The sequence below is a fragment of the Stegastes partitus genome, unplaced genomic scaffold (assembly GCF_000690725.1).
Source record: "Stegastes partitus isolate 25-593 unplaced genomic scaffold, Stegastes_partitus-1.0.2 Scaffold154, whole genome shotgun sequence".
NCBI classification, from domain to species: domain Eukaryota; kingdom Metazoa; phylum Chordata; class Actinopteri; family Pomacentridae; genus Stegastes; species Stegastes partitus.
In genome coordinates, this window is record NW_007577885.1 from 105,712 (window position 1) to 132,612 (window position 26,901).

General features: G+C 41.6%; 2 protein-coding genes across 3 annotated transcripts in view; one reads left to right on the forward strand and one right to left on the reverse strand.

Annotated features, from left to right (window-relative positions):
- The first annotated feature begins 1,364 nt into the window (after window positions 1-1,364).
- Window positions 1,365-12,625, forward strand: nrbf2b (nuclear receptor binding factor 2b). The gene is made up of 4 exons (XM_008279306.1): window positions 1,365-1,535; window positions 2,971-3,055; window positions 5,781-5,821; window positions 6,444-12,625. The coding sequence occupies exons 1-4, from the start codon at window positions 1,443-1,445 to the stop codon at window positions 7,146-7,148; spliced, it is 924 nt and encodes a 307-aa protein (XP_008277528.1). The 5' UTR covers window positions 1,365-1,442; the 3' UTR covers window positions 7,149-12,625.
- Window positions 12,626-15,876: 3,251 nt separating this feature from the next.
- reep3b (receptor accessory protein 3b) overlaps window positions 15,877-26,901 on the reverse strand; it is a 42,311-nt gene continuing 31,286 nt past the window's right edge. For both annotated transcript variants that reach the window (XM_008279308.1, XM_008279307.1), the window contains 3 exons: window positions 25,149-25,311; window positions 19,162-19,295; window positions 15,877-18,613 (listed from right to left, as the gene is read on the reverse strand). In XM_008279308.1, coding sequence (XP_008277530.1) covers window positions 18,542-18,613; window positions 19,162-19,295; window positions 25,149-25,311 — 369 coding nt within the window. In that variant the 3' untranslated portion in view covers window positions 15,877-18,541. The remainder of the gene's footprint in view (window positions 18,614-19,161; window positions 19,296-25,148; window positions 25,312-26,901) is intronic.

The following is a 26,901-nucleotide window of genomic DNA, read 5'->3' on the forward strand; positions in this document are numbered from 1 at the left end:
TGCTCGAAAACTCACCAAAATCGCCACGCACATCAGGACCGCGAAAATCGGAAACTACATGGACATGTCAATGCCAAAATGGCTCCACAGCGCCACCTTGAAAAATTCAACGGAGTCCCATCGGAAGCACGCTTGGCCTAGAGCAATTTGGTAGGCATATAGAGCAGGTCAGGACGAACAAAAAAAGTCAGCCAGCGTCAAGCCCTAAAATGCAACACGGCTCAACTGCGCTCCCTACAGTATTTCAACAGAGTCCCATCGCGGCTACATTTCACCTACTACTACGAAATTCACCACACATATGTAACAACTTGTGATGCACAAAAAAGTCCATTAGCATGCTTCTGTAAACCCAACAGCAAATCTGCCATGTTGGAAAAACGGCGAGCATGTCGGGCCATTTTCGCTAAATAAAATTTTTTAAAAAGGGCCATTTTTTGGCCATTTTCACAATCTATCTCCTCCTAGGGGGTACGTCGTACACACCTGAAATTTAGCCAGCACACACTACAGGATGTGGTGATTAAAATTATCAAAACGCTTCGCAGATGAGACCCGGTTTGGAAATGGTGGCCCATGCAATTTCGATCAATGGCCATTTTGTCCATTTTTGCAGTGTTTTCGGCATTCGGGGGGAGTCCTGCTGGAAGGCCATTTCACCTACAGCTACAAGATTCGGTGGGTATGTGCAGCAGGTCAGGATGCACAAAAAAGTCAATCAGAGACCACTTGAATTTGGGCACAACGCCATAAAACGAGACGTGCTGTGTAACTGGCCTGTACATGCTCCGATCGACCTGAATCTTTACACGCGTGCTCGGAGTCACAGCCAGAGCACGTTTCCGCCACGGCCAACACATGCCGCCGCCGCTGCCCGCCACTAAACAGGAAGTGGCTCGTAACTACGCCGCATGTGCTCCATTCTTACCCCAAACTCCACACGCCGGATCCGAGGCCTGCCAGGAGGACGTTTGCGCCACAATCCGACGTGCGTAAAGGCCGACAAGCGTACAGCGAGGACCCGGCTTTAATTCTTATTACTTTCTTTCAGTTTCTAGTTATTTGACTGACTATTGGGAATTTTGCCTTTTCTTTAACGGAAGGGTATGAATGCATTTGAGGACGACTGTATATCCGAGTCCAGACCTGTAGCGTGACTAACGTTTAAGGAAATACAGAAACTTTCGGGGAAATCTTGCTGTGTAGTATTTCACATAAAGTGTTGCAGCACTTTGAACACAGTTTTGTTTGTTTTGTTAAGGTTTTTGCTTTTTGGTCAAGCCATTACTATTTTGAATTTCTACTTCCGGTTTCTTGACGCCGCAGAGCGGACTCTCGCGCGGCTGTGACGTCAGGACGTGTTGACGCCGCTGTGGCCGGAGTCGAGGCGTCAGTAATTTTCTAGTAAATATATTTTTCAAGATTTTTTTTTCACAGTGCGAATGACAGTCCGTGCAGGACAGCGACACATTTCATGTAGTGTAAATCATCGAAGAATCCACTCCATGGAGGTCGTAGACAGCCCGCTCAACCTGGTAAGTTTGGCTCTTGATGTTGCAATAGCAGGCTAACGTTACTGTAGCTAGGAGGCTGCATAGGGGCGCTACGTTAGCTAGCTTCCACAGTGAGTTAGCGTCTAACCGCTGTGTTTGCTGCTGTCTGGCAGCCTGGGCACGATAAACAACATTTTGGTTGGTTCCTCGACAGAATGAACATAAAGACGTTTGTTATGCTGCTGTTAGCAATGTTATGAGAGATAGTAAACAGCGAGAGTGAATGTGTTAACGAGTTGGTTAGCTTCAGAAGTCCGTTGATAATAACCTGTCAGCAGAATATTTTAAAATGTCACTGTCCACACTTCTCCCTTCGTCGCTCACACAGGCTAATAATAAAACAAAATACCACCTCCTATATAATTTAATGTCTACGTGTGTCATTAAGGACAATGGTGACATTCCCCTTGAAACAAACTACTCATTTGAAGTACACTGAATGAGTTTGCAACCGAACAAACTCTCAATTTAGGTCTAACAAGGTGTGTTCATAGAAATCGTAACAAATAAAAAGCAAACACAAAGTGCTTTAGTAAGTTTTGTTTGATCACGACCCTCCAGAACAGCTTCACTACTTATTGTTTTCGGTTCTTCAAGTGAGTGAATCTCTACTGCAGGAGGACTGAGTGTACCTTGATCTTTAAGATAATCGCCCATTTGGCTTCGTGGTGATGGTGGTGGGTTCCCTAATGTAACTGTAAAACTTTCTTTACAGAGCATTTTGTAAAACCCACATTACAAAGTGCTTTCACACAAGACACCTAATTGAAACAGACAAATCTCAAAATCATTTGATTTCAAAAGAAGAATATAGAAAAAAACCAAAAGTAAAATCAGGAAATGTCCTCAACTTAATAAAACGATTTAAAAGAAGTCAATAACCAGCCTGATTTTCTCAGGCTTCTCATTCCAAATTGTGTGCCAGTGAAGAATATAAATACAGTGGGGAGCAATGCCAAGGAGAGCCTCACAAGTAATCAATAAGATCCTAAATCATACTGGGTGCCAGTGCAAAGCTGCTAAAGCAGGAGTAAAGTAATTATAACTCCTTAACCAAATGAAGGGTGGAAAGAGGAATGCTTAGCTCTGTGACTGTATATAGTGGTATAGTATGTGATTCACATTATTTTCATGCTTATCAGTGGTTGATTGAGCCTTTTCGCCCTTTGGATGAATCCTCTTTTAAATTTCCTAAATCTTTTTATCTTGCCTCCCTGAAACCTACCCTGCATTTATTTACACGTCACAGTATTAAGACCATAGGAAGTTATTCACTTAATTGTGCCGTGCAGTATACCAGTGTGTAAGCACAAACTTTGCCATTTGTTATGTTTCTCCATTTAATTATTTATTTAGGTTCTCCTTTAACTCACCTTTTACACAGATTCACTCTCTCCACATTTCTACCTCTTTTCAGGCTCACCAGCAGTGCAGGAAGGCGGACCGTTTGGTAGCTGCTGGAAAGTATGAAGAGGCCATCTCCTGTCATGGAAAAGCAGCAGGTAGCCTTCAGGACACAGCCATCACACACTCCATGTTTGAGCATATAGCGTGGGATGTGAACTTATTTATTAAGAAAACTTGTCTGTTCAAGCAATTGCTTAATTACATAATAAGATGGTAGCAGTAGAAGTCCTGCCGATACAGGCAGGAAGTTTAGTTATGTTTTCATCAAATATCAGAATTGGTTAAGAAAAAAAAAAGTAATCTTAGGGATTTTGAACATAGCATGATTGTTGATGGCAACCAAGCTGTTTTGGGTGTTAAACTGCTGCGCTTCTACATTTACCCTCAACAGTCTCTAGAGCTCACTTTGAATGGTGAACAACAAGTGAGCATCAGTTCTGTGGACAGAACACTTTCTTGATAACAGAGGTCAGAGGAGAGTGGTCAGACTGGTTGTAGTTGACAGAAAGGCTACACTAACTCAGAGAACCACTCTTTAATACTGTACTGAACAGAAAGAAAAGATCCCACCACTACACTTCCAATAGTGAATAGGCCTCAACATTAGACACTGCTGTCAGTCAATAGAAATGTGAGGCTGCAGTGGGCATTGAAAATGTGGCCTGGTCTGATTAATCTCCCATTTATGCTCAGAATGCAGATGGTAGGCTCACAGTTTGGCATCAACAGCATGAATCCATGGATCCAACCTGCTTTGTGTCACCACTCCAGGCTGCTGCTAGTGTGATGGTGTGGGGAATGTTTTCTTAGTAAATTTTGGGTCCTTTAATGTCAGTCAGTTATGGCTTGAATGCCACACCCTGTTTGCGTATTGTTCCTGAGAATGTGCATCCCTTTAAAGTCACAGTTAACTAAATGCTACTTCCAGCAGGATATTGAACCATGTCAGCAAGCAAAAAACGTCTCAAACTGGTTTCATGAACTTGACCATGATTTCACGGGGTTCCCCAGGCACCAGATGTGACTCCAGTCCACATCCACTTCCCAAATTGGGGATGTGGTAGAACATTAGTTTGGCAGCATGAAGTGGAGTTGGCAAATCTGCATATATGATGTAGTACAAATATTTTAGCATGGAGACAAATCTGAAATGAATGTTTTCAACATTTTGTGAAATCCTACATCAAGAACTGAGGTAGTTTAGAAAGGAAGGGCCCACTGAGTGTACATGCCATGCAGATTCTCTTTGAGAATTTGAAGCACACTGGTGATGGTCTTGATGAAGTAACTACAAATACACAGTATTTACATCGAGTTAAAAGTATTATAATGTGAGATTACTGACATCATAGCCAGTGCTGCTGGCAGTGCTCCTTTTGAGTACTCACATTCATATAGAGTTGACACTGTGTTATTCACTGCTCTTTTATAATTATTAACTAGTCCCCCAGTTTTAGAACCATACAGCTACCATGCCAGAGAGATAAAGCAACCAGTATCAGTCACTTGCATGCATTCGACTTTCTATGAGTTTTAACATTGCAGCCAGATAATTCATGTGAGGAGGTTATTTAAGTCATTGATACCCTTATGATTTGTTTCTGTTCCCCACAGCTTGGATACTACGTAGAAAAATGGCGATAATTTTAGTAACTATTTGTCTCATCCAGATATAAATGCTCTCACAATTACTTTTTAGTTTGCAGTCCACTGCTGGAGTACGCAGCCCAGATAACAAACACTGTGTTCCTGCCTTAAATGTCTGACTACACTACATACGTTAAGCTGCATGTTTCATAAAATTCATGTAATTTTCTACATCATGTATAATGCCAGTGGGAAAATAATGTCTTCACCTCTTGGTCACAAATTGATTTGCAAACAAAAATAAAGAAATAATGAAGAATAAAGGAGGAGTAAAAACTTTACAACCTATATCAGAGTAAAAACAAAACACAAACTGAGACAGTCAAAATTGTGTACATATGAACTCAGGTTGAGAAATGATCGGTCTTCATCTGCAGCTTAAAACACCCAAGAAAGTTTTCTGTCTTCACTTGCTGGGGTGCTCTGTTCCACAGCCTGGGACTCAGGACAGCCAACACAGTCCCCTCATGCTCTCAGACTGGATGAGGTGCAATTGGCAGATAACAGAGGGTATATTTTTGCAGTGTTCCTTCGGTGAAAGTGTCAGGACTGAATGGCTGACTTGACATATGTATCAAATTTCAGCTGGTAGTCAAAAATGATAGCTAGGTTTTTACCAAAAGATTTTATGTCTATAAATAATGAGCAAAGGTTTTGAAGATATTGTTAGAGATTTGTTATGGAAATGAAATGGCACCAGCATGATGTCATTCATAACCCAGAAGAGAGCTCAGTGCTGTTTCTGACAAAAACCTGATTATTGTACATCAGATGTCCTTTTCTTCAACCAGTTCCAGAAGTTGCATACAGATTAACTTTTCCACAATCTCAGATGTAAAAGGTAACTTTGAGATGTCTGTAGTTCATTGCTACACTAGGATCTCATGGTGTGGGTTCTTTAGAATAGGTTGAAATGAGGCCACTTAATATAATGGCAATAATGCTGAAGGCTTCTTTTCTATTTTTGGAGGCACAATGTCAAGGGGACACACAAAGTAACGAGTGTAGGGAATAGCATCAAACAGATCACTAAGAGAGATGGCAGGCAGGTGATCTAGCTGGACTGGACAGATGTGTGATGGCCCAGTATGGGGACAGAGGAAGAAAGCATGATGTCTAGAGCTGTTATCACCTCAGATGTTGCTCAGCTCTCTATTTCTGTCTCTTTTCCAGATCTTCTGACAGATGCAATGAAGACGACAGACTGTGAGCAGGTGAGACACTCTGTTTTCAGAGTTTTATGAACGGGTGAAACTCTTGTCATTTATTCATGTTGACTAAGATTAAAGTAACATTGATATTAACGTTAGCATATGAAGCCAGAATGTCAGTATTTGATGTAACTCTGTGGAAAACACAGATAATAATCTCTGTCAACAGAGCACTTCAGAAAGGCTCAGTTGTTGTATTTGAATATTTATCTAGGAAGCTGAAACATTGTAGTGGGCTCGCATGATATAGAACAGATGTGGACAGAATTAAGAAAATTAAACAATTAAAATGTACTATTAAGTCAGGAAAAGTAACTACCTCACTGAAGGAGCTAAGCAGATGTTGAAGTATCGTACTTTGTACAATTTTGAGCAAAATACTCTTGTTTGCTTTATTAGATTTGTTTATTTTTTTCCAGACATATGACATTGCTGGCTTCATCAATACAAATATCTGAATGCAGCCGTAAGGAACATTGATTGAGAATGACCTGAATGGCTACAATGCTGTCAGCTTAATAGATTAATGAAGCCAGCCATGTTCCATGTCCCATGTCTGATTGGGTTTTATGTCAGCGTTGTAGTGGAGTGAGTGACCTGGCTGGTGTTGATTCTCTGTCTGCAGGCTCGTCTGTCCATGGAGCTGCAGAGAGACAGTCATATCAAACAGCAGCAATTGATCCAAGAGCGCTGGAAGAGAGAGGCTCGACGTGAGGCAACAAAGGCACGATCTGGTCCCATGCAGCCTCCCACTGTACCAGGGCTCCTTGTCCCAACTCGGTCCACAAGTCATCCCGGCCCCCACGGCTCCCCGGGCCTCAAAGCTGCAGAGTGTGGAGGCGTCCGGGAGAGAGAGTATGACACCTTACTCTACCAGCTTCAGACTCGGCAGACTGGAGGCTGCCAGCCTGTGACTCCACAATACCCTGGATCAAAGACCACCAAAGATGATAAAACTCGCTTGGAAGAACAACAGACCACCATTGAGGACCTGCGGCGCCTGGTTGACCACCTGATGAACGAAAATCAGCAGCTGGTAGCCGAGAACGAGCGGCTACGATCGGAAAATGCACGGCTGCACTCTGAAGCGGCGGACTTTGTGGAGCGTTCAGAGCTCTGGGTGCTCCCACAAGCAGGTGCTGCTATGGCAACAGGGGGTGGGCAAGAGAGGAAGAGCACAGGGAAGGGGAAGGAGATTGCCATCCCTCAGCTGCCACCACTGGAAATGCCAGCTCAGGAAGATCTGTGTCTAGATGACCTGCCTCCTCTGGAGCTGCCAGAGGACATCCAGAATGAACTACAGGAGCTACTGGACAGGGATAAACTGTGATTAAACAGCTCTCTCTCTCCCTCTCTCTCTTACACACACGCACACACACACACACACATACACACACACACTTATCATCACAACAATATGGCTTTTGAGTTGAGCAGCAATGAAAGCCACAGGCTCTGACTGATGAGGCTTCAGCTCAGGTCATATGTGGACAGACCTATCAACCCCAAACCCTGCACTAATTAGAATCAGTCCACCAGACAGTTCTGCTTCAAATGGTGCAATAAACTGACATCGGGGAGAGGGAGATGTCAGTCTAGAGAAGAGGTCTGATTCGGCAGATTACCACTAATGCAAGACAGCCGAAGTCACACATAAAGGAATAGTTCACCCAGAAATTCTGTCAATGTGAACATCAGTGAAGTCGTATGTTTGCAGTGCTTACAGTGAGCCCTGTGTCAGCTGTCAGGAACATGTTCTATATTCAAAGTCCACTTATCAGGGTTTTCAGGAGCTTTTCACCATGTGTCATGGTCTTCCGTGGTATTACCAAATCACTAAAATACCCTATTTGGCTTATTTGATGATAGCTGAGTTTTTTTTGTTTTTGTTTTTGTTTTGTTTTGTCAAAAAACTGAGCAGAAACAACAAGGTCCAGTTCATAGTTAGTAGGTGGATGTTGAAGTTTGCCTTTGTGTGTATGTGTTTTACTGTTCAGACACAGCCATGTGTGTCTAAATAACTGAATAACTCCAGCAGCATCATTTCAGTGTTCTGAAGCTCAATGACAGCACAATACAAGTACATGTATTGCATTACACAGAAAAGTGTGTATTTGTGTGTGTAATAGAATGTGAGACCGATCAAGCAAAAGAGAGGCACATGTTGGCTTCAGTATACCATCATGTGGCAGTCAGCCAGTAGGGAGTGAAAATCAGTTAACTATTTAATTTATGAGAAATTATGTTACATTGTCTTTATGTAAATAATCTGATTTTTGATCATTTGTTCTTATAAAAGGGATTTTCTTTTTTTGTCTTCTACTGGGACAGTGCCTGGACATTCAGAACATTTATGAATGAAATCTACTGAAGATGCCTCTTTTGATAGTAGATTAAAATAATCATGGACTTTGGGCCCTGTCATAAACTAGCTCAGCTTCAAAACACTTGATATGCTGCACGAGCTGTTCAAAAATCAATTTAAGTTGTTTTCTGTGAGTTGGTGCTCTGCCTGATTTGGTGCTCTGCCAGAACATGTTCCCAGTGTCCTCAGTTTCCCCAGAATGTTTCAATGTAACTCAGTTGTTGTCACACTGATGCACAAATGGAACAGTTCTGACTCGTTGGACTGTGGGAGGTTCATGACTGAAGGCTGACTTTTTGGATGAACTGCTCCTTTAAAGTCAGTGCTCTGCTCCAGCTTGACCGTGTCTCAATAGTGACAGAGGTATTGGTCTAACACACACACACACAACACACACACACACACACAGATCTGGATCATGTGAGTGTATTTCAGCCACACAAGAGCATATTGCTGTTGTTGAGGAAAAACTACATTGCTGCATTTTTTTTATTTTCTCGTAGCTGGCTTAAATTAAAGGCTTTAATGATCATTTGTGTGTGTAGTGAATTTTTAGGAGCAGTTCCTTGAAAGTTATCTCGAGCGCTAGATGGATTCGTGTGACAATTCATCTTGCCAGGCTTCAAGCTATTGCGCTTGTGACCAATCCACAGTTAGTTGGACAAATCGGCGTACTGTGAGGAGCTACTGGTGGCGCTGAGTGTGTTTTAGGTGCGCTAGACAAAAGGGTTCATCCAATCACCTGCCAAGTACCTTTTTAAAAGTGCCTGCCTTTTTCCAAACAGTTTTCATGGATGACTTCCCATGTTCTTGCAGGTTAGTGTTTTTATCCAGCAACAGCAATATAGTTACACACAGACTTGTACACGGAACATGAATCTGACTGAAGCACACACAGCTGACAGAGCCTCACAGACACATCCAGCCACTGCTCGTTCACACCGCAAGCAACATCAGTCGATGTAAGGGTGGCAGACATCTAGGTTTGCAGCTCTAGTGGAATGATGTCTTTAATAACGCTCTACAAAGATGCAAGAACTGACCAGTGTTTTTATGATTTAGATCGCTAATAGAACACTGGTTCCTCACCTGCTCACCATTCCAGAAGTCTAGTTTAACCTTCTACAGATACCGTCACATCTGTAAGGCTTGCTTAAGGCTTCTACTTGCTTGTAGAACTGAAGCAATCCGTCAGTTCAACTATGGTGGGTATTTATAAAACCATTTTGGACAACAGTTACAATGCAATGGTATCCAGCATGTTGTACAAACTTCATACCTTGTGGTAATGAACAGAAGAAGCAGCAGCCTGGAATCCAGAAGAAGCACACAGAGATTCCCAAAGCTCTGATGTTTGAAGCTGGTAATGATGTAAATGTAAAAATACTGGAATAGGCTTTTAAAACTGCGTCCATCTGTTTTAAATAGTCAGTTTGACAGAACAAGCCTGGAATAACTACCAGTTTATTAGGTCGTTGCACTAAAATGAAAGTCTATTCAGTTTTTGATCTCTACCACCTCCTGAGAAAAACGAGTGTGGTGATAATTCTCTGTAGGGTTGTCCTAACTTTTCTCAATATAGTGACATTTGATTTGGTGTTGCAGCTTTGACTGAACTAAGCAGGTCTGTAGCACTCTGGAGCTGTGAAGCTATGATGTAATCAGCACCTTCTCCAATGACAAGCTGAAAGGAAATAAAGAAGAGTACATGAGGCGACATTTTCACTGTGTTGCTTGCAGTCTGAATGCATGTGGAATGTGCACGCACACTTTCAGACATTTGTACAAACTCTGGACTTACAACAGTGTATCTCCTATTGGAACATGATATGCAGAACTGGCTCAAACAGGACAGGTATGCTGTGTTCACGACCTATGCAAACACGATAAATCCCATATTTTACTAAAAAAAAAGATACTCCCAACTATGTTTACCGTAGCTTACAGCTGTTATCTGATTGACACATGATGCTGAGATGTGGAAATTTGTATAAAAATGTTTTCTTTTTGAATAAAGCTGAGTTTATGATTTATATCACAGTTACAATATCTGACTTTATGATCCCGGATCTTCAAATCTACGGCAGGACATCATGTCTGTGCTGTGTGTTTGTTTTATCGTTGACGTGATGTTTGATTTGCTGTTGAATCTTTGACATACTTGGTTATTGTGCATTAAATGTAGAAAGGAAAATAAGGAGCCACTGATGGTCACAGAAATCTACGTTCATGGACTGTTGACCAGACATCAGGTTGGTTATATTACCGTTCACATAGGCCGTGAATGCAGCATTACCATAAAGACACTTCACACTGCTAAAGGAAGCCACTTCTCACCTGTAATCAGTGTCCAGAGTACAAATAACAACTGAAACTACAGGCTGGCCAGCTGTCACAAACCACAGACTAAGGCAGCTTCAGGAACCCTCCGGTACTCTGTGCATTCTCAACAGTCCTACACCGTGCCTTGGACAGCATTCTGCACTGTGGTGGCAGTCACATCTCTGGATCTTCAGATGGACAGAAGCAGTCGTCTGTTAACTCGTGTCTGAGGGGACGGTTGTTCAAACCGTCCACCAGACCAATGAACATTCACTGACTGAACCCAACAGCTCTAAAATCATCTCAGGTCTTCAGAGTGCTGTGCTGCCCTGGCTCTAAACAGAAGCCCACATCTGGATCTGTGCCACACCCTTTTGTCGGAATAAGCATCTAATGTCATTCCCCCATCGTAGTTTGCTGTAACCATGCAGTGCCAAGACGTGATCATCCACTGTGGCCTCTCGGCGACAGATAACAGCTGTTTTCTAGCAGAACTGCCCAGACCAAGCTGTGATGGTTTCTCCATCAAATCAAAGCTCTGTTAACAGATATCACGCTCGCTGTTTAGAAATTGCTTTACTGCTGTATCTGAGCTATGTTAAGATGCATTATGTGAATATAAGAAGTTGGCTTGTCGCTATAAACAGCATGTAGAGCGAATAATACAGCTGGTGCCATTTAACCACTGCAGAGAAGGAGATGATGTCATTCAAGAGCTCCAGTTGAAGCTCAAAGAGTGCACAAAACGTAGAAAACATAATGGAAAAGGGGTGTTTGTTAGTTTCCATCTAGTTATGGTCTCTCCAAGTGGAGCAGAAGCATCAGGGGACGTCACCGTTTGTCTTTTTCCACTGCACTTGGTCACAGTCTGGTTTTAGTGATACGTAGACGTCTTCATCTCAGACAAGCAGAAAAAACAAAATTGGCCAAACATTTTTTGGACATTTCAGTTTGCCTCTGCTCACACACACAAACAAATCATTGGAGGTGCACCAGTGTGCTACTGATTGTGGATGAAACCTACAAATAGCATCATTGTCAACTATGATTTCTGACTGAAAAGTTGCTGCAGTATGTGAAGAAAGTCCCATCATCAAAGTCTGGTTCACTAGCACCTCTTCATTTCTCATTGAGTGGCTATATTTCAGGATATTCTGAGGAGAAAGTCTGACGAATTTTTAGTTAGTGTCATAGTAGTCTGACTCCCTGATGTAGGTTGCGGGTAAAGGCCTCCCATTGGCCGATCATTTCAGTCGGCATTATCCTCCCCATCTGATATCTGAGTGTTAGCGTTTTGTTCGCCCGTGAAACAACAACAGCAACCTGCCACATTGGAAATAAAACTAAAACCCAAAGTTTTGTCATGGATTTGGATTGTCCAGTGAGGCAGCTCTGTTATCCATTTTAAACACAGCACTCGTCTCTTTGCATGCAAATGTTCCACCACAAGAATTCCGTCACTATTTTTAGAGGAACACTGAAGCCACATCTTTGCTTAGCCCCGCTCACGATGATTTTGATTGGTTTAAAGAAATACAAACAAGCCACAGTGTTTTTTCCCTTTACAGCAGAACGATAGCGAGGTGCAGCCAGACCATCATGTTCTACAGAATAAGAGGCAAAGCTAGACCCAACTTCTTGACTCAAACACAGCGAACAAGGTGTCTTTGTCACTGACACGGCAAAATTGCTGGAGACGTGGATGAGTTCATGGACACCAGAACACTGCAGCTTGTTTGTGGCAGCAGCACTCAGCATCTGGTTTTGCTCTCAGAGCTCAGATGGTTTTAGACCTTCCCTCTCCTTCTACCTGTTGCTGTTTTATAATACATGATGTTATGTGATTTGACGTTATCATTTGGAAGACTGGAGTGTTTTTATTCTACCACCTGGAGGACAGAATACGGTGCTGTGTTCTTTGTGTCTTACTGAACATGTGTGTTGTATGAGTAAGGACTGACGAAGGTTTTACTGATGTGGGGTTAAAAGGCCAGTTGAGGTTCTTTCCCTGCCTGCTGTAACTCATACTTACCTACTGTATGATTTTGCTCATAGTTCACACCTAATGCTACCACTCATTGGTATCCTATAGAACAATAAAACATGTGATGGCCTGATAATCAGAAGCAGTTTGTGTTTTTCTCTAGAACTTTAATCAGCAGGGTTGGGTATGCTCTCACACTTCTTGGTTAACAACGGTGCATTTACCAGTTCATCTACAGATATTAACCACATCTCATAGACTTTAGATGGAGGTTGACCTGAAAGATTGAAAGTTGTTTTTTTATCCCTCATTTTTTATTTAAATGAAGGAGCCAGCATTGGTAAGTGTTAAATATGTCCACAATGGGCTACATTTTCTTAGTTTCAATAAAGAACATTGTGACCAGAGATGAAGTGATGTCAGATATTTTGTGTTAAAGTTTTGGTTTGGACTTGATGTTATGAGGCGTTAGATAAACAGCTCCACTTGCCAGAGAGCAGACATTTATGTTTAAAATAAAACTTTTGCTGATAAAAAAAAAAAAAAAAGCCCCAAACAAATCTATGCAGACCTCTGATTCAAATTTCCACTAGAATCCATTCTGAAGGTTTCTCCACAGGCCAGCAGTCTTCCTGAGGAACACAGATTAGATTTCATATCAGCAAACTAGTTGACAGTAAAGTGTCGGCCTCATGTCAGCCCAGTCTCTTCTATTGTCTTTTCTACACATCTCCTCATTTCTATGTTTTCCTTTTATCTTTCCATCAGCCTGTGACGAGAGCACAGTTTGATTTAACAAAATCTATACATCCATTATCTATACACCGCTTCATCCTCACTAGGGTCATGGGGGGCTGGAGTCTATCCCAGCTCACTTAGGGTGAAGGCAGGGGACACCCTGGACAGGTCACCAGTCTATCACAGGGCGACACTTAGAGACAGACAACCAAGCACACTCACATGCAATTTAGAATCACCAGTTAACCTTAACATGTTTTTTGGATTTGTGGGAGGAAGCCAGAGAACCTGGAGAGAACCCACGCCACACAGGGAGAACATGTAAACTCTACGCAGAAAGATCCCGGGTGTCCTCACTGGGACGCGAAAGGCGCTAACCACAGAGACACCTTGCAGCCCCAATTGAACAAAATGAATAAATTAAATTAATCTGGATGAAAACACACATTAAATGTATTTGTTTGTACTAGAGTACTATTTGCAGCTTGTTGGTATTTATAATATGGGCATCCTTTCCCTTATAGAAAGAGAAGCTGAAACATAAACTTTGATATTCTCATTGGTTTTATTGACCATGGCTTGATTCAGTCTTCACACACATCCGCTGAACAGGGATTGCTTTTAGCCATTTGAACATGTTGCAGCTCAGAACATGTACGATCATAATGAGAAATCTTTGGGCCTGAAACACTTGAAGAGGGACAGGAGGCAGATTCATTTACATGTAGTTACAGCATCATCAAGCCAGGCTGCTAGACGCCTGTGATTCTGTGTGTGGGTCGCAGTGTGGCCTGTCCTTTGATCCTTTAACGTTGGTCCTCCATCAAGTGGACACGGCCTCTCCCTCAGTTTGTTTCATATTTCTGATGTACGGGAAATGATCCCTCTGCTAGTCAGGTTACATTTGCAAGGAAAATTCTTTAAAGTGTCATTTGAAAACCAGGGGTTATACAATCATGCTGAAATTAACATTTGCACTATTTTGGTCTGATAATTGAAAAGGTACACAGTGGGGACATGTTAGACTTGCATCAATTTGCTGAAAAGGGACATGATATGGGACCTTTAAGGCACACCGACTTATCTGGCCTGCCTGCCTTTTCCCCCTGCTGTAGTTTTTAGTTCTGGTTTCTATGAGTATTTCCGTTTCTCTTTTCCAGTTTGGTTATTCTGTATTTGTCCATGGTTTGTTTAGTTTGTTTTTAATATTTTCCCTGTTTTCATTGAATTAGTCTTCCTTGTTAGTTCCCTTTGAGTTCAGTTACTACTTCATGCCTGTTGTTGTTTTGTTTATTATTTATATTAAATAAAAACCCATGTCACTTACAATCTGTCCCTGCCTGCTGTGTGTCTGTACTTGGGTCCAAACCTGATTCGTGACATTTACAGACAAGACCAACTTTATCATGGTAGTTTTAAGTTTCCAGTGAGTGTTGTAACACATCACAGAAAACAACAATGCATGTTGATTCTTCCATAGATTTATTCATCTGGAAATATGACAACATTTGTTGCGTCAAAAACAAACACACAACAATGCTAATACTTGCTTAGATGTCCCTTGGCCATTTTTACTTCAACTAGTTTCTTTCGGTAGCCATCCACAAGCTTCTGGTTGTATCTTTGACCTCTCCTCTTGACAGAATCAGTGCAGGTCATTCAGTTACCTGCCGTCTAGACAGAGCAGCCGCCTCACAGCGCACCAGGTTTATTGACCCACTAGAGCTGCCTCTGCTGACTCGAATATGTTTCAACTACCAGCAAAGCACATCAAATGTTCTGCTGTTGGCTGCAAGTGTGAACACAAGAGCGCACTACTTTGAGCTGGAAAACTTACATTTTGCAGACATGAGACTTTCATTAATTTGCTGAAAAGAGGCCCAATGTGGGACTTTAAATGTGTCTGCTGTGTGTGATCACAGCAGAAGTTTGCTGGTTGAGTTGATGCTCTAATAGGAACTTGGTTTGGTGGCAGGTGTCAAACTTGCTAACTTAAGAAGAGGGCAGATTTGTTGGACGGACTATGGCAGGGTTACACTTAGAGACAGACAACCAAGCACACTCACATTCACACCTACGGACAATTTAGAATCACCAATTAACTTCAACATGTTTTTGGATCTTGTGGGAGGAAGCCGGAGAGAACCCACGCTGCACGGGGAGAACATGCAAACTCCACGCAGAAAGATCCCGGGTGTCCTCACCCGAACGCAAACCGGCGACCTTCTAGCTGCGGGGCAACGATGGTAGCCAACAAGCCACCTTGCAGATCCCCAGTGATCAATATTGAATATAGAACTATGAAATAAAAGGTAATATAGATGAATTGTGTAGATGTGTGTAGTTGAACACCAGCTGACATGTAGCATATTTGGCTAATTACCGAGGCACAGCCGTGAGTTTGGTTTAACACCCTGTAAATAACTGGTAAATCAGTAGTTTCTGCAATATTCCTCAGACGGACACAATTCTGTCGAGAGCTAAAAGAGACAGTTTCTTTGAGGTTGCGAGAAACAGGAGCTTTATTGTGCACCATAACCTACGGCGAGTGCAAGCTGAGGACACACAGTGAGCTGCTGTACTCTTGGGATGCAAACTCTCAGCAGCACTTTTCAAGACATCAAGAAAAATAATAACGCAACAGCACACTTTATTTGTCGCCCTTACTGTAAATCGGGCAGCCTTTATTTTATTGCTTTTACAATTCAGCAATCCACACACCAGACATTTTCCCACTCAGATCAAACAACCCCATCCACACAGCTCTGGGTGGGTACATGAAGCTTTGGTATCATTAGTCAGTTATGAGCATGAACATGGGGTGTGTGCAAGTTTGGCTCGCTGTGTTCCCGGTCCTGGTAACCAGACCTTTGATAAAAGTCACTTCGTTATAGGACACATGCTGCTGAATCGGTAACACACTGACACTTTCGAAGGAGTTTCTGCCAGAGAAACAACAATAAATGGACCCTTTGATTCTTTCTTTCTGCAGCTTGTGAGCAGTGTAGCGCTGTACAACAACATGGTACACTCAGAAATGCAGTAAGTAGCTGTTACTATTAGCATCCAGAATGGTTCGGCCCATCCTGTGTGCTCCATCCTCCCGCAGCAAAGTACATTATAAAATGAGATGACAAGCAACAACAGCATCGATAAAAAGGTCTGGGAGGAGGTATATGTGCAAAACAGGTGGTTATGATACAAAAGACTTAAGATTACACACAAAAAAACAACATTTAAAAAAAAAAAAGCTAATCTTCACTGAGTAAGAAATACAGCTAGAAATTTACAACCAGGGTGCAATCAGGACACACAGTCATATAAAAATGCATGATTAAAAAGCAGGAAATTAAGAAATTCTCATTAATAGTGAGTAGGTGGTACAGGCCTTCACAAAGGCTGAAACAGTTTCTCACAGAAACCTGAAAGAAGCATTTTTCTTCCATTCATTTGGTTTCCATTTCCCTTTCTCTCATCTGTACACACCATCTCTATTGTCTGACAAGAGTACGGTGTAGTGTTCATCTGCTGCTGTTGAGAGTGGTTCAAGTCTGTTTCTTTTTGAAAGAAGGCAGCTTTAATCACCCGTCGAAGTGACCACATCAGTGCTGCAACCACCATTGCTTTAAGATGGCACACTAACCTGCCACCTCGAGAATCAGTTCCACGACTCAGCTCTTGCCTAAAGTACAAATGTTTATGTCGTAACTATTACTGTTAGTGCTGTGACAGGGAATGTTACAAGTGTCTGAGCCTACAAGTAACCCTCAATGTAAAAATAGTCTCCATGTATAAGTTAACAGACTCAACACTACTGTCAGAAGTTCAACTAGGAACAAGTTGATAAACTACCTGAACAGCAACAGAAGTAACGGTGCCTCTTTTTAAAAAGGTGAATCCTATAAAGAAGTTTTAAGCTAAAGGAAAAACATGACTAAATGGATAATGAAATCATCAGCAATGCCTTACAGGTCACTTATATGCCATTCATAGAGCAAAGTTTGGTTTGTCAGGTTATGTGACGTTTGCAGCTCCAAATGTGTTCAAGTCTTTGAAGCCAGTAAAGCTCAACATTTAATATTCTACTTTTAACCTGTGTACAGCAATTTTTCATGGCAGTCAGCTGTCTGCTGCTGAAACACTGGGCTGGAATTCACTATAAAGCTCAATCCAGCAGAGGAGAACTATGGAGTTGTTGACAATTCTTTGAGTGATCTTCTAACATTACCCACAGTTAATAGATCCACTTTGAACTGTACCTTTAAAGTAAGACTGTGTTCATGTTTCCAAACAGCAGCCACTGCGGCCACAGGAGGCACTTCCAATAAATTTAACTGAGATTTCTTGAGCTGTATTCGCAGCTTGCTAAAGTAAAGCATGTAACATGAGAATAAACAAAGCTATAAAGTCAGGGAACTAACTCAATACTGTTAGTTACACAGTCATTTCTTTACCAGAGTTTGCTAAATGTAGCCGCTGTTGGTCAGAGGAGCATAAACAATGGTTCAGCTGTAAAATGTAAAGTGATGCTCATGTCGCTATCAAATTCTCCAGAATGACCTGATAAAGCTTGTTAGATGTTTAACACTTCAGCATATAAACAGCTGAGCTTGAATAAAAAGTCACGGTTCTCACTTTTTCCCCAAGGCATGATGTTAAAAAGTGAAGAAACAATCTATCAAGTGAGTTTTTGTTCATGTTTTCCAAAGGGTGACACCACTGGGACAGTCTCCATGATGAAGCTAAAAAGACTAAAAGGGTCACATTAGAGGAAGATGAACAAGAACTACAGGGATTTTTCACAACCTGACAACCAAAAAGTTCTTATTAATGGTTTACGACTGTGCTATAAAGCAACTTAAATGATTTAAACACTAGTGTAGCCGTTAGTTACAGGTTTTGCACACACAGAGAATGCCTTATTTACCACGTAACTTGTATGAAACTAAACTAAATGTGGCTAAATGAATCTAAATTTGGAAAAACTACGAAGACATAATAAGTCTACAATTTTAATGAAAGTCTGATGACAAAGACACATGTTTCATACAAAAGTCTTATCAACCCAAAGGAAATTATTAAAGTCCTCCAAGAGCAAAATCTCTCAGAGCCACTGGTTTTGAATGAATCTGGTAATAAATATGTCAACAGAAAGGACATCAAAAAGTTCAGCAGAGTGAAAAGTCAGAGCTGAAAAACAAACTGACAACACCATCCACCAATCAGCAGACTGCTCTGCTGTGTGTATATGCAGGTGTGTGTGTGTGTGTGTGTGTGCGTGTGCGTGTGTGTGTGTGTGTCAGCAGTAGTCTCTTCACAGTCCGTAGTTCACAGAGCTCAGTGCTGGTCTCTTCTTGCCTTTAATTTTCAGTGATCCATAACGAGCCTGGTGACAAAACCAAACAATACATTATGAATGTGTTCAGAGTATGAAGGCACTTTCCTATCTATGTTCAAACGCTTGGCCATTTAGTCTGAGATCAGTAATTCTTCATTTTATGTTCAGATTTTAAGAGGCTTTGATTTAAAACCACATTCTCTCTCAAATAGCCCCTGCTTGTGTGCAAATCTGCTTCTGCTCTGAACTCTTTGTCTGCGCTCACATTTGCTGTCGGTGCACACGTCCAGTGCTTTAGTCTGAATGCACTCACACTGCTCCACAAAACTGTTGCTCTCAGATTTGTGCTCTCGCTTCAGATCTGAGTGAACCCTGACAAAAGCCCCCAACCAACAGAATGCCAGCTGTGACAGTCAATGAAACTGTCACTGCCTCCTTGGAGGAGCGCTAACTTTACCTCCCACAGTGTCTCTGTCCACATGAGAATGTCCTCTCATGTATCTCTCCAAGAGTAGCTTTCTTTTTTTAGTCATATTTTAAAGTCTATAGCTACACAGATGCTTGGTGCTGTCAGCGGTGTGGAACAGAACACTCACATCTTTGCGGACTCTGGATCGTGAGATCTTGACGCTCTGTGATCGCCTCAGTCCTTTCTGTGTGACAGCCTCGTCTTCAGAGAAGGTTGGCTCAGCCTCTTCATCTGTCCTCTCCTCCTGCTCATAGAAGTATTCTGAAAAACAGAAAAACACATACACATATATCAACAATTACCCTGAGGTTCTACCAAAGGGATCAATAAAGTTCTATCTATCTATCTATCTATCTATCTATCTATCTATCTATCTATCTAATGTATCATTGAACATGACCTGGACCAATGCATCTGTCTCTAACAACCCTTCAGGCTTCAGGCCCACTGTCAGTGTGAAGTCACTGCTCGCATTTCTGTTCTTTTTTTAAGTTACAGAACTCAGTGAAAAGACTACAAAGACCACAAAAAGATGAATTATGAACACAAAATCATTCAAAAGGACCACAGAGATTTTAAATCGCCACAGAGACACACAACAACTGCAAAGCAACACAAAGAGTCTCAAAACAGCCAAAGACTCACAGCAAAGACTCAACAACTACAAATAGACACAAAGCAACCGCAAAGAAACTCAAAGTGACCACAGATACTCAGATATGTAGTACTGAATTGATTTCTGCAATAAATAAATGCCCTACAATAATAGTTTTACCTCAGTTGTTCAGTTGTGTCTTTATCTATATTTAGGACTTACAAATGTCAACTTGAAACAGTGTAAATGACTATTATGAGATGGATTTGAATGTGGAGCAAGGTGGCTCTGTGGTTAGCACCATCACCTCACAGCTAGAAGGTCACTGGTTCATGTCCCGGTGAGGACACCTAGGATGTTTCTGCGTGGAGTTTGCATGTTCTCCCTGTGCAATGTGGGTTCTCTCCAGGTTCTCCGGCTTCCTCCCACACAGTCCAAAAACATGTTGAGGTTAATTGGTGATTCTAAATTGTCCGTAGGTGTGAATGTGAGTGTGCTTGGTTGTCTGTCTCTAATTGTAGCCCTGTGATAGACTGGTGACCTGTCCAGGTGAACCTGCCTTCACCCTAAGTCAGCTGGGATAGGCTCCAGCCCCCCTGGCACCCTAGTGAGGATGAAGTGGTGTATAGATAATGGATGTATGGATCTGAATGTCGAATGCTCTTTATAAGTGAGAAACACAACAATGATGCTTCAAGTGAATCGACACAATGAAAATTATTGACAATTATTCTCTATTTGCTGGTTCACCACCTAAAATAAGGTGCATACAGGATGAACAGATAAAAAGAGCAACAAACACGTTATCACCTGTTAAGGGATTTAAACTGAGTGTGAGGGGCAGGTGGTCCAGCAGAGGTCAGCAGACACCAGCTGCTACTGCTGCTTCCAAGCTCGGCTCTCTCCTCTTAAAAACACTACTGTTACACACATGATCTGTTTTAGCCCACAAGAAAAATCTAAGTGATGAGCACAATCTCTCCAACAATGTGGCTTAGGCATCAAGAATTTGGCGTAAATAACGTCAGTGTTTTTGCCAGAAAACGACTTTCTTGTCTGACTTAGTTTTTGTTAACAGTATTCTTGAAAGATCTGGTAATCATGCAGCAAATTATTACTGGATGAACTTATAATAATCAGACAGTTTAACCTGACACCTGTGACAAAGGTGTCTGTTTAAGTATTAAACTGACGTAATGACCAGAGCAGCGGGTAGCTGAAAGGACAAACGAGATGAGAACAGAGTCGATGGTCTTTGAGAGAGGGAGCAGGGAGAGCCGTAGGATGGGACATCAGGAACCCGTTCTAACTCTAAAATCTGGACTCCAAAAGAGTCATGAAGAAATGTAAATCTGAATTCTGCTTAGCGGTTGGTGTAATACAAACACCTTCTGTGTACCACCACGACTCATCTGCACCATTTGTATCATTAGCTTCATGCGTTTGTCTAAACAAATCGTGGACCTGCCATCGTTCTCAGCAGCATCAGAAGAGAACAGCACCCATACAAGTGTCACCTTCTTCACCTTAATTTAGCAAATGTTGCTACAAAATGCCTTACAAGGATGGTATTGACTGTAAAGCAGATCAAGTAAAGCCCAAATAAATCCCTCCAAAACAAAGTTGCTATGGTTACGATATTCCATTTGTGCTTCTCAGTGTCGTGAGTCGTGTAAAACCCTGCCCTTGACATTTATCTGTCGTGAGCTGTGTTTTACACAACTCTGCTGTGAAGAATACAGGAGGATGCTGTAAAAACATGAGCAGGGACTCTTCATGTCTCTGGGACAGAGAACAACAATTTCAATTTAATTCATTGTATTTCCATAGAACCCATTCACACGCTTGCAAAGCCGATCCTGTTAAGGTAGACGTTAACATTAAAGCAAGTTCAGAATTCCTAAAGTGTGTAAATAACGACTGATATTTTAAGTGTTATTAATTACATACGGCCTTCTGTTTATAAGTGGCTCTGGTATAGACTGGATAATACCTGTTTATACATGTCATGATTGTAAAAATGACCAAAAAACTTTACAGAACACACAACTGAGTTAAGCACTATCCCTTACATGAAGTCAAGCGTAAAGCTAGTATGAGAACAGCAGTGTGGTTTCTGTTTTTTCTGGTTCTAGCTCCTTCTGCTGCTGTTGTCACATCTGGAGTCTATAAGGGGCCCCTCGCCATTCTCCAGAGTTGAAGGCAACTCTCCACCTTTCCTCTCCCAGAACAAAGGGGGTGGAGTGAGACAGCTTCACATGAGAGCTTAAATTCCCACACAAGATCTAAAAACACTCTGAACACTGTATGCGTCGGCTGGATAGAAACCAGCATTTGTAACAAAAGAGGAAAACGCTCCAGACCTGTAGTTTTGCAGTCAGTTCCCATGTCTGTTTCTGGATGTTCAAGTCTGCTTGGCTCACAGACTATACTGAGGAAACACAGCAGCTCACAGGGTGCAGCCCAAATCAGACTCATGGCACCAACAAAAAAATGAAATGACTCTAAACTATTGGGCAGGACACTGATCCCCTGCACCTAACTTTAAAAAAAAAAAAAAAAGAAAAGTCATTTGCACAGAGCAGCTCGTTGAATCAGGATTTGGTAATCCTTCTAAATTCTTTTGGAAAAAGAACGACTTCAAACTAAGACTGGACAAGGTTTGGTCTTTACATTGTCTTAGCAGGATGTTAGTTTTGAGTTTTTCTGTCATTCTCAAGCCTCTGTCCAACTACTCAGGCTGTTCTGGCAAAACAAAAACAAAAAACAGCAAAATGCATCACAGAGCTGTGTTCTTGGGCTCGATCCTTTTAAAAGGCAGTTTATCTATTCATATATTAGTCAGGAAAGCAGACCTGTAAAGTAGAAAGTTCCCACATTAAGGGGGAACATACACATGATAGACTACATCTATTCTTCTCTCTGTTCATGTTTTCCAAATTTGAATCATTGCTGCACCTCTTGGTTCACTGACAATCAACCAAATGAGTTCTCTTCTCACACTGTCTCAAATGGATGAAAGATAAAAAGTGATCTAATAACCACTAATTACTATGATGGTCAAAAACGCCAAATCTATATTCATTTGACAGTGTGCAACGTTGGTGACACATTACTTGTGTATCCCCACGACACTGGTGTCATCTGTGAGAGTCATCTGTGTACTTGCAGTCCAAGATATGTTAATTTAAAAATATATATATTTACCATTCAGTCCTATACGCCTCCAGTCCCAATAGTCTAGCACCAAATTACAGAACTCAGTTATTACTTTAAGCTAAAACACACACCAGCAGTTTTTATGAGCAATGCAAGTTCGTGCTTGGCAGTAAAGCTGGACAGCACGTGTTCGCTCAGCTCTCAGCTCAAAACCCACTGGTTCCTTCTGAAGATGTAAATCCTTACAATCAGCAAAGACGATACCAGGCTATGGTATACACAGATACATTTGTTGGTTCTGGTCTACAGATCTGTTGACAGTAAAATAGAATACCACCAAATCTCTGTTAGATCCATTAGGAACAAGGGGCCTCTAGTATGACCACCAGAGGGTGTTTAATATCATATGAACAACCTACACGACAATGAGAACCATATGAAACAGAGCAGTTGGAGGGTGAAAACATCTTTCTTCCTCTGCCTCTCTTCCTCCCTTCATCTCTCTATATCGTGCTGGCTGGCTGAGCTGAATACATAATACACTCTTTCCTCTCTCAGTATGCTAATACGTCTTCCAGCCTTTTCTCTCTCCATTCATTGACCTCTTCTTCCAATTCACTCCTCCTTCATCCATCCTTTACATTTCCATTCTCTTCTTATACATTCATCTTTGTCCTCTTCTCCTTCTCCTCCATCCCCACCCCTGCTATCTTGTTCTCTCTCTGCATCAGTGACTGGTTGTGCGTGTGTGGTGTGTGTGTGTGATGGAAACAGAGAGAGAGAGAGAGAGAGAGAGAGAGAGAGAGAGAGAGCGAGAGAGAGAGAGAGAGAAATAGACAGAAGGAATACAGATAGAGGGAGTATGTGTTTGACATTCCACTGGCATCCTAGTCAACCTCATCTCATCCCCTCTGTCTGCTGGGAAGTCATCTTTCACACACTCTCTCTCACACAGCTGCAGAGTGCTTTCATTGAAATGCCAGCCAACCTGCAGTTCTCATCAAGCAGAGAAGGGAAGAAGAAAGGAAAAAAAAAATAGAGATAATAAGCTGATGAGGCTGTCGTACAAAGCCATGGCAGACATGGTGATATAAATGACAGCCCTGTCTGCGCGCTTATTGGTAGGAAAAATATTTCAGACTATCTGACAGTGGCAGCTCTGACTCTGGGGACGATTTACTGAAAAACAGGTGGAAATTTGTACTGTTTCCAAACCATAGACTATATAAATTAAGTGGATGTTGCCACCATTGGTTTGTGGACGATCACTGCAGTAAGAGCCAGAAGTGACCATGTTTTGATAAAAGGTTGGAGCTCAGGAGGATATGTGGTCGAAACACAAAACTAAAGGTTGGCAGCTTAATGTTAGCTAAATTTGCTTTTGAATAAATAGCTATGATAGCATTGATGCAGGGGAAACAACCCCATAGCCTGTGGTTAACACACACCACCAGCCGCTAGGTGGGCTAGCCACTGTTCTGGTTTCATTTGTCAGAGAAGGCCAGCACTAACTGGACAGCTTGGTAAGCAAGTTGTCAATCACAAGGTCGCCCCGCACTGAAGCCCACCCTCCTATTTGACTGTAAATAGGAGCATAATTTAAAAAAATTAACACCATGCTGTATGGAAGGAGACGCGAAAGCAGCAACAGAGACCATAAACTCATGGAAGGAAAGTGTTCAATAAAGAAGAAAAAGAAGAAGAATTTTCTAATAGACTTCTATACATCTGACTTCTTCCTACGACCAGTGGAGTCGCCCCCTGCTGTTGCTGTTAATGTTCTCAACCGGGGCTTAAGAAAGTTTTTCTGATCCAGCTGCACAACATAGGTTAAAATAACTTCCTCTAAGATTGTGACACAATGGAAACCTTGTGGTGAGTGCATCCTGATCTTATCATCAGTGGTGTTCTCCTTAAGTAACCTTTTCTTTTCTTTTTTTAAATTCAAGCGATAGTGTTGCTAAATGCACTACAAAACACAAAGTATAGTGCTGTGGTGTCAATGAGCAAGGTCTGGGCTACAGCGGTGCTACATATTTGGTATGGGTTCTTCTTCCTCTTTATTATGCACCACAGAACCATAAATGTACACAAATTATTGAAGACAATCTGTTCATGTGATCATAATGACGAATAAGCTCTAGTTATAGATCAGTTTGCAGGAGTCTGATTGACACCTCTCCCACACACCTGCCTCATGCAACAGATATGCAATTTTCTGTGGCTGAAGTCAGTTTAAGACTCAAAGTTAATCCTGAAAACTTGTCTTTTCTGGACTCAACATGCCTTCATAAAAAAAAGAAAGCCAGGGTCGGACACACTGGTTGGATGTGTACATGTCTGTTTGTGTATGTACGTACCAGCTCCGTCTGCGGCGTCACTGCTCTGAGATCTCCTAACGGCCGGGTTGGCTGAGTGGGAGCTGTACTGGTACAGCTGGTTTCCTCGGTCGTCCTGCTGGTTTATCTGCGTGAGGTCGTGCATACTCAAGCTACGCAGCTTCTCTGTGATGGCTCCCTGACCCTGTAGCACACACAATATTCAATGTTACTTCAGGGGCAAACTCTCAGGGATCAACAGCACAAACCCCAACACACTGAACAAGTAAGACTGTCAATGTACTGTTGAATACTTGAACTACTTCCCTCAACATCTACAGACAGACAAGAGTCTCTTGTCCTCAATGAATATGTGGATTTTGTGGTATTGTTTGTGTGACAGTTAAGAATTCCTAAGAAATAGTGAGTCCGTTGTGTAGTACACAAATGTGGTCATCTTCTAATTTACAGGTTTCAGTGACACAGCTGAACTCCCGACTGCTCTTTGGTTTCCTAAAGGAGCCATTTAAGCACATTAAATATTCTACTGATTGGATGCAGCTTGAAAACCAGATGGTATACATGCCATTTATATAAATCTCCAAGAACTTACAACTTTGGTTCTTGATAATTGAGGATGTTTTCCAACAACATTACTTATCTTGTTGTAAAATTATGCTGAGACTTCTTAATTCAAGGTGGTCATACTACTGCATATGCTTTAATATTACATAAGAGATACTAGTAGACACCATGAAAAGAAACATTTTTACTGGGGATCTCTCCTGATTAAGGTAATTTTTAACTTACTGATATCAACACAAACCTAAACCTGATCCTTTATGTCTGCTGTTGCACCTTTTAAATTAAAATAAAAGTTCACATTTATTTAAGTCTGTCTACAAAATAAAGTCTGCAGCTCATATAAATACTGAAACAGGTTTTTTCTTGCTGCAACCATTCCTTCTGTTCATACTGGCCATTAAAATATTGCTTCTCAATGAGGTTTCAGTGGAACTAACTGGGGCAAAATGCACAGTCCTCATTCTGAGAAAAACACTGCTTCACTAGCACAAAGCTTCAGCAGCCCAAACAAGACAAATAAAGAGGGTATATTGCAAAGTGTATGTCTTTTTAGTACAAAATTCCCCGTCAGTGTTATTATCTCTTCATCACAGCTTAATAAAAATTCTGCCTGTGGACAAAAAATGCTAATTTTATTCTAAACTTACTGCTAACTTCAGAAGATGTCCATGTCATCGGACCAACGCAGACTGCTAAAGCCTTACATTAACTTTAGACAATGTTTGAAAAGGAGTCTTAGACAGAACAAGGACTGACTTATCCCTCAACTGCATAATGATATAGTTGTTATTGTGTGGACTCTACACTGATTCTACCCAAAACCTACGTTGGCATTTCTGTTAGTTTACTTTAGTGGAATAGCAGACCAGTTTGCACACGCTTAGAAAAAACAACAGAATCTTGTTGCACTGTGTGATGACCGGATGAGTCATCCATTTACTTTACAAATGGCACTGGTCAGAAAATTGGCAAATTATAAAACATCACTTAGATCTCAGCTTCTGTTCGGCCACAGACCACAGTAAGCAGACTTAAATAACCATTTAGGAGGTTTATAACAAACACCTATCACACAGCTCAGCAGCTACAAAAACAACTGCTACTTGTGCGGCTGAAAGTACAGACTGATTGATAGTGTCAACAGCAAATGGGATTTTGACTCCTGGCTGGAATTTTATCATGCGTGTCAGACTTAAAAATATCATTTGCT

Excerpts from the sequence above, each read along its gene's own strand:
- nrbf2b (XM_008279306.1), top strand. The coding sequence starts at position 1,443 with ATGACAGTCCGTGCAGGACAGCGACACATTTCATGTAGTGTAAATCAT. Across the intron at positions 1,536-2,970 it reads TAGACAGCCCGCTCAACCTG|GCTCACCAGCAGTGCAGGAA; the intron begins GTAAGTTTGGCT and ends ACCTCTTTTCAG. Across the intron at positions 5,822-6,443 it reads AGACGACAGACTGTGAGCAG|GCTCGTCTGTCCATGGAGCT; the intron begins GTGAGACACTCT and ends CTCTGTCTGCAG.